General features: G+C 40.6%; 1 protein-coding gene across 1 annotated transcript in view; it reads left to right on the top strand.

Annotated features, from left to right (window-relative positions):
* RNF11 (ring finger protein 11) overlaps positions 1–3,862 on the top strand; it is a 75,809-nt gene extending 71,947 nt beyond the window's left edge. Inside the window, exon 3 of the mRNA XM_020987736.2 lies at positions 1,407–3,862. Coding sequence (XP_020843395.1) covers positions 1,407–1,578 — 172 coding nt within the window. The 3' untranslated portion in view covers positions 1,579–3,862. The remainder of the gene's footprint in view (positions 1–1,406) is intronic.
* The last annotated feature ends 3,472 nt before the right edge of the window (positions 3,863–7,334 follow it).

The following is a 7,334-nucleotide window of genomic DNA, read 5'->3' on the forward strand; positions in this document are numbered from 1 at the left end:
AGGACTGTCAGGTCAGAGAGGATCTTTATGGACCGGCTGGTCTGTCCTAGAGCACATCTAGCCCCGACCCTTTGTCCATTTATTTACCAGAGGACTTTTGGGTGTCTCTAATCTGAGAAAATTCTCCTCTTCTCATGTGCCTCAGATACACTGCTTAGAAGGTTAGTAGGGCTTGACAGATTTAATCCATAAAGTACCCCCCAGGTGAGTAGGTTAAAATTAGCAGCCCTGTTTTTACGGATCATTTTTTAAAATGATCCTTATACAGTCAAGGAGCTGAGAGTAAGACTTAAGTTTTCTTCTAGTCTGGCCTTTCCTTTTTACCTTAGACTCAATACAGTAAGATAAATAATGATAACAAACGTGTTTCTAGTATTTTAAGGGGGAGGGAAGGAGAAAGGGAGTACATTTACATGGCACTTATTATATACCAAGCACTGTGCTCAGTGCTTTTTTAAAAAAAATACTGTCTCATTTGATAGTTTAAGGTTCATGAGGCACTTTTATAGACTGTAGCTCACTGGAGTCTCATATGAATTCTGAACTAGGCACTCAAGGTGATGTTTTCTCCATCTGATTGGAAATCAGAGAGAGGAAGCAAGTTCACTGTGGTCACAGCTAATAAATTTTGGAGGCAAATTTGAATCCTGCCCTCTATTGGTTTTGTCTAGTGTTCTTTATGCTGTACTTTAGTTATCTTACAGAATTTAATTTACTAGTGAATGTTGTTGATTAAATTTAATCAGATTACTGAATTAAGATATTCCTTTAAGTGTTATAGTGTTCTCAGTTCTCTTTTCATCTGTAGCTGCTTAACTTAGTTTAGTTTGTTTAAGGGGTCTTTCTGACACCCACCTCTTGAGTGAGTGACAGATTGGCTGAAAAAATGTAACGTGTTGACATTGGAAAAATAGCTTGATGTGTGGTCATTCAGAGATCCACAGGCACAGGAAATGATGTTATGACCTAACAAATTTTAGAACTGGAAGAATCCTCTTAGAAATAAGGAAATTAAGGTCCACAGAGATAAGTGACCCCATAGATAGCAATATCGGATGGATAGAACAAAGAGGCAAATTAGGCTCAGTATTGTAAATAATAACTGTTAGAGCTGTCCAGAAATGAAATTGGCCATCTTGGAAGGCAGTGACTTCCCTGTAACTGGAGATCATTTATATAGAATTTTAAGTACTTTAAACCCATTCTCTCATTTGAGTGCCATAGTTCCCCTGTGAAGTAGGTTATCACATGTAATATTTTAGAGACGAGGAAACTGAGGCTTTAGAGGGACTGTGCCAGCTTTTACGATTCTGTGATTAAATATTGTCCTTTTCCTCTGCAGACACATGAAGGGCATCCTAAACTAGCATCGTTCTCCAACCTTCTTTCTTATTTTTTCCGACTAGGTGTGTGATCTGTATGATGGACTTTGTCTATGGAGACCCGATCCGGTTTCTGCCGTGCATGCACATTTATCACCTGGACTGTATAGACAACTGGCTCATGAGGTCCTTCACGTGCCCGTCCTGCATGGAGCCAGTGGACGCAGCTTTGCTTTCCTCTTACGAGACTAACTGAGCCTCGGGCTTCTCTTCTGCCGTGTCAAGGGAGCCACGGCTGTGGATGGTTTTGATCTTTTGTCACTGAGCCCACAGAGCCAGGGAGCAGGAATTAAGATCGTGCACAAAAGTCATTTCCCAGAAACTCCTGAGTGGCCACAGACGTTGGGACAAGTCCGTGATGTTTGAGAGCCCAGAGGGACAAGTAGGGAGGTGTTTTTACATAGAGCCTTGGCCCAGTGTTTAAACGACAACTGTGCTCAGTCTTGTTATTCTTCCAGTGCATAGGAGTTGTGTAAAGTGTTACAGCAGCTGTAGACGTTTAAATTGTGTGTATTGAAGATTTTATTAGGAGCAAGCTAGGGGTTATTTTTCCTAAATGAAAGAACTTTCATTCCCTCCCCCCATTCTTTTCACAAGTTGCTAGCATTTGGGTCAAGGTTTTCTTAAAAGCTACATTTTATAACACTGGCACAAAGAAGTAGTTTGAAGCTTGTTTGCACAGTTCTTTTTTCCATTGGAGATGGAATCCATTGCCTTAGGTCTTTTTAAATAGTGTATTGTTATTGTTGGGGCTGCCTCTATGCTTGAAAACCAGTTTATTTATAACCTGTTAAAAGTGCTATGTTGTGTTTGCAGTTAGGATTATGCAGAATTTAAAGTGATCTCCTAGCTCTTAAGCAAACTGAGATGCACTATCCCTTTTCTATTTTTTGAAAAAAGAAAGTGACTTAATATGAAGACATACATCAACCCAAGGAAAAGGATTTTAATATTTACTCAGTCCAGGGTTTTGCTTAATTCGTATGACTATTTGCATGGTAAGAATTAAAATTTTGAGCAGACTTAAAATGTTAAGGCTTTTGAGCTCAAATTAAACCACTGTGCTGTAGAACATGAAGGGAGACCCCATAGGTATGAGTATTACAAGAAAAAAGATTCCCAATTATGACTTGAGTCATTGCTTCCTCCCTCTCCCACAAAGACTTGTGTCTTGGACTTTAGCAAAAGGATACTGCATCTCGAATTACTGTAGTTCTGAGGTTATTGAAGTTAAATAAACCGTACCTGGATCTCTTTTTGGAAGGCATCTGTTTAGTCCTGCTGGCTGACCAGGCCAGGAGGTGGAAATAATAAGGTAGATGTTTCTCATGTTTTTTTGCACACCAATGCCGAGTTTGTATAACCACATGACTTCATAGTTGTGATCTCAAGAAAGAAGGAATTTCTCCTTCATCTCTTTCTTGCAGCTGATGTAAGAATGCAAGAAATCTCTGAGCTCCTGAAGTGTTTCTAGTAGAGATGGTCTCGTAAAGATGTGGTCGTCATCTTCTGCTCCAGTTAGCACGTGTTTGTTTTTCCTTATTGTATTCTACTGTGACTTTTAGATGTTCAGCTCCACACTGGCCCTGCAGTTACCTATCCTAGATGAGCAGAAAGAGATGCAGTCTCAACTTAACCCAAAGGAATCAGGAAGTGTTTCTGACTATTTTTGTTTGGAATTGAGTCCTTTACCTGACATTTTTATATTGTCAAACACACAGACTTGAAGGAGCCTCTGTGCTTAGATTCTAGAGGAGTGAAATATATCATGAGTACTTTTTTAAAGGGTTTGTCATTTGAATGCAGGAGGGTCTCCACATGATTATTTTTTTTCCCCTATTAATCCATAATGGAAAGACATGAAGATGAATTTGAGAAAAATTTAAAGGAAATTCTAGTATCAGGTCCATTTAAATTGTTAGCCGTGTCTCTTGGTCGAATTTTTTATTTATTAATTCAAATATACCCAATTACCTAAAGCAAATCTGAGAAGAAACAGCTGAAGTTGTGCAATATTTTCAGTGATGATACTTTTTTTTTATCATTGTGTTTTTCTATATAAACGTGATACCCATGTCATTAAGTATTACAGTCAGACTTTCTTTTTCTTGATTGTTAAAATTGGCAAAAATGAACTCTCGTATTTTTAAACGTCTTTTATGTTACTCTTAGTCTTTATTTATTCTAAGGCTTGATTAGGAAAAGTTTGGAACTCCTATTGAAGTGACTGATTCCTGAGTTGAATGCTTTTTTTTTTTGAGGCACTTTGTATTGTTAAACTTTATTTTGGTCTCCTTATACCATGTTAAGCACCATAAACCTCTGCTTTTACTAAGTTGTTAAATAAAGTTATAACAGTTATAAAGGGCTAAAATTAGAATTGATTCCATAAGAACATCTCCTTCCCCCGCAAAAATAGCAACCCTTCAATTTCAAACAGTGGTATGTAAATTTAACAAATAAATTAATTGCTTTCGAAACCCTAGGTGAAATGCTGTTGTATAGTAGCCATTCCATATATGTGGCATGGATTATGGGGCCACTGGATGTCTCAAGAATGTAGAACCTATAGATAGGTTTAGATTTCTGTAGTCAAATCTAAATTGTCGTTATCTTTGGTATATTTGAGAAACTTAATTAAAATTAACTCCATATGAACTGTTGCATTTAAAAAGGTCTTGAGAGGGGGAAAAAAAAGCTTGATACATGAAGAGTAAAATCAGCAAATACTTATCCAGGCTAATAAGCCAGCATTTTCATGGAATGAAACTTAATCTAGAAGGGTCCTATGTGGGAGATGGGGCACAGAGGATTTGTGAGGCTGAGATCTCTTCCAGATCTATGACTAAATCAAGAAATGCTTTAAGTATCTATAATTTGGGCCATATATACCTTCCTGTGTCTTATAAATAAATCTGGTTTTGGACAGGGAGGACTTGGTAGGGATTGTAGAGGTCATGTAGCCAGTCTATTCATACCCATTTTGTAGAAGAAGAATTTTTTTTTTTTGGCTAGGCAATGGGGTTAAGTGACTTGCCCAGGGTCACACAGCTAGTAAGTGTTATGTGTCTGAGACTGGATTTGAACTCAGGTCCTCCTGAATCCAGGGCCAGTGCTCTATCCACTATGCCACCTAGCTGCCCCGAAGAAGAAATTCAGATCCAGCAAAATGAATTGCCCAGGGGACTCATAGTTTGCTATTGTTTGAAGTAGGGCTAGAATTCAAATGACTCCAAATGTTCTTGCTATAATAATATCACATTTATGGTATTGCTTACTAAGTGCCTTCCTCCCCACTTTTCTGGTGAGATAGGCATTGTAAATGACAGGACCTCCTACTGCAATGATACAGTGCCTACTGTGTGCCAGGAAGGGTAGAGATAAGAAGACAACAGAACAGCCCCTGGGGAGAATGATATGCACACAGATAAATCTATACAAAGTAGGTTAGGAATGGGAGGATTAGAAAAGGCCTGGTGGAAGAGGTGGCACCTTTGAAGAAAGGGAGGCATCCCAAGTGGCCCAGGTGAGCTGAGACCATTCCAGGCATCCCTCAGGGATAACCTGTGTAGAGGCATGGAGGTGGGCGAGGTGATGCCGTCTATGGGGAACAATTAAGAGGCCAGTTAGAATCCAGGAGTGGAGTAACATGAAATCAGCCTAGGAAGCCACGGGTCTTCTCCCAATTCACTGCTCTCTCCCCCATGCCATTTACTGTATACTAATGAAGTCTCTGTTGGTCATCAGCTTAATGACAACAGTACTTTCTATCCTTGCCTTTGGTGTCCTTGAGTATAAGAGAGTGACCGTAGAATACAGGGGTGTGTCAGTCAGTGAATCCTCTAGGAACAAAATGCCTTTACAAAGGCGTACAGTAACCTGACAAAAGTAGCTCCATACAGCATCCGTATGAATCCCTGTGAAGGGCAAAGACTGACCCTGGGCAAGTTGTGAAATCTACAGAATATAGTGATGGCCTCTACCTTGATTCAAGCGCCCCTTTGTCCCTCATCAAAACAAGTGAGGATTTTGGTGTCAGTGATTTATACTTCTTGACTGACACACTTGAGTGTTTCAATCATTTTGCTACCTCACGCAATATTTGCATTTTAAGCATTGATTTTTGTTACACTAATCTAGATAATATTTAGAGAAAGAGGCCCCTAAAATTACCCTCAGCTAACCCTTGCTGGTAAGTATCCTATAATTCTGTGTGAAGGTGAAGTCTGAGAGTTCTCTCCTTTTCCTCTGACCTCCTGAACACCTATTTTCCCCTAAGCTAGATAGGCCAATTCCCAAGAATGGTTTGGGGATCCCAACCCTGGTCCCTGCCTGCATACAAGAGGACCTGAAGACTTGTCCTGACTGCTTCACTGGTGGGAGGCTGTTGTCTTCTGCAGTTCTGTATTCAAACCAGTCCTGAAGAGCTCTTCCCTCTCTTACCCCAGCTCAGAATCGCAGAGCTTGAGACTTGGAAGAAACCTGCAGGGCCAGCTAGCCAGTCCACTGTCTGAGTGGGGCATCAGCCTCTGCTTGAAGACCTCTCTAGGAAGGTGAACCTCTTACCCCTGAAGTGGTCCATTCCACACAGAGGTGAGCCTGTCAGGAGAAACTAATAGCAAGCCTAAAGTTGCCTCTTGGCAGCCTGCTCCATTGTTATCCTGCTTCTGTCCCTCCCCCCAAACAGAGTAAATGCCTGAACATCCTCCAAATAAGTAAATTCAGTGATTCTGTTTTCTGAATCTTATATCCTATAGACCAAAAATCCAGTGTTTCTTCACCCTCTCTTCATCTGGTGTGAACTTGAGACCTTCTGCCTGTCTGGTCAACCCACTGTAGTTTTCCCACCTTATCCATTCTCTTCTTAAAACGTGATGCCGGGGCAGCTAGGTGGCACAGTGGATAGAGCACCGGCCCTGGATTCAGGAGGACCTGAGTTCAAATCCAGCCTCAGACACATACCACTTACTAGCTGTGTGACCCTGGGCAGGTCACTTAACCCCATTGCCTAACTAAAAACAAACCAAAAAAAAAGTGATGCCCAGAACTGAGCACAATTCTCCAGATGGAGTAAGCGGGGCACGCAGCTCTAACCACCTGTTTCCTATATGTACACACATGTACTGTTCCTCAGCGCAACCTCAAGTCACCTGAGCTTTCCTGATGGAATAGTACACTGCTAGAAGCTAATTTTGAGCCTCTACTGGCAGTCAACTGAAACTTCTCTCCTCCTAATTCTCTACCCAAGGATTCATACCTTTTGCCACCATTCTCATTAATATTTAATAGGATTGTACTACAAACCCCATTTTGGTATTACATTAAGGTCTGGGAAAACGAGTCCAAGATGACTTGGATCCATCAGTCAGTCAAACATACAGTGCCTACTGTGTGCTAGGCACTGTGCATTTTTCCCACCTCTAGTAATGAAGTTTCTGACATAAAAGTGTCCCTTGATTATGTCCTCTTTGTTCATCAAGATGAATATATTTACTCTGTATTCCAAAGTGTCTGTTGAGAAAGGGTTTTCATCTAAAGAATCAGACTTCTTGAGAATCCTGCTCTGAATTGGAATGACCAAATCCTGGAGTCAGAAAAGACCTTAGTGACCAAGATTCTGAAGCAGGGCCAGCCAGTGGTCAGTCACTCTCTGCTTAGAACCCTTCGGGCAGAGGAAACCCACTTCTTCCAGAGGCATCGCATTCCATCTTCAGCTAGCTCTACTTGTTAGAAAGTTTTCCTGATAGTGAACTGAAATGTGTGAGTTCCTTCAAGAATGTCAGTGCTAAGGATATTTCTTCCCTATCAGATGTTCAGTGTGAAATGTATCAATAACATGTAACTGGCAATTTTTTTCACTGTAGCAGTAGGTTTCATTCCCCTTATTTTGATTTCCAGTGTCCTCTCCTGTCTGTTATTCTAGGAGTGGATGTTCTATAGCTCTAGAACCTT

Source organism: Phascolarctos cinereus, unplaced genomic scaffold, assembly GCF_003287225.1.
Source record: "Phascolarctos cinereus isolate Bilbo 61053 unplaced genomic scaffold, phaCin_HiC Scaffold_5;HRSCAF=322, whole genome shotgun sequence".
In the NCBI taxonomy this organism is placed as follows: Eukaryota; Metazoa; Chordata; class Mammalia; order Diprotodontia; family Phascolarctidae; genus Phascolarctos; species Phascolarctos cinereus.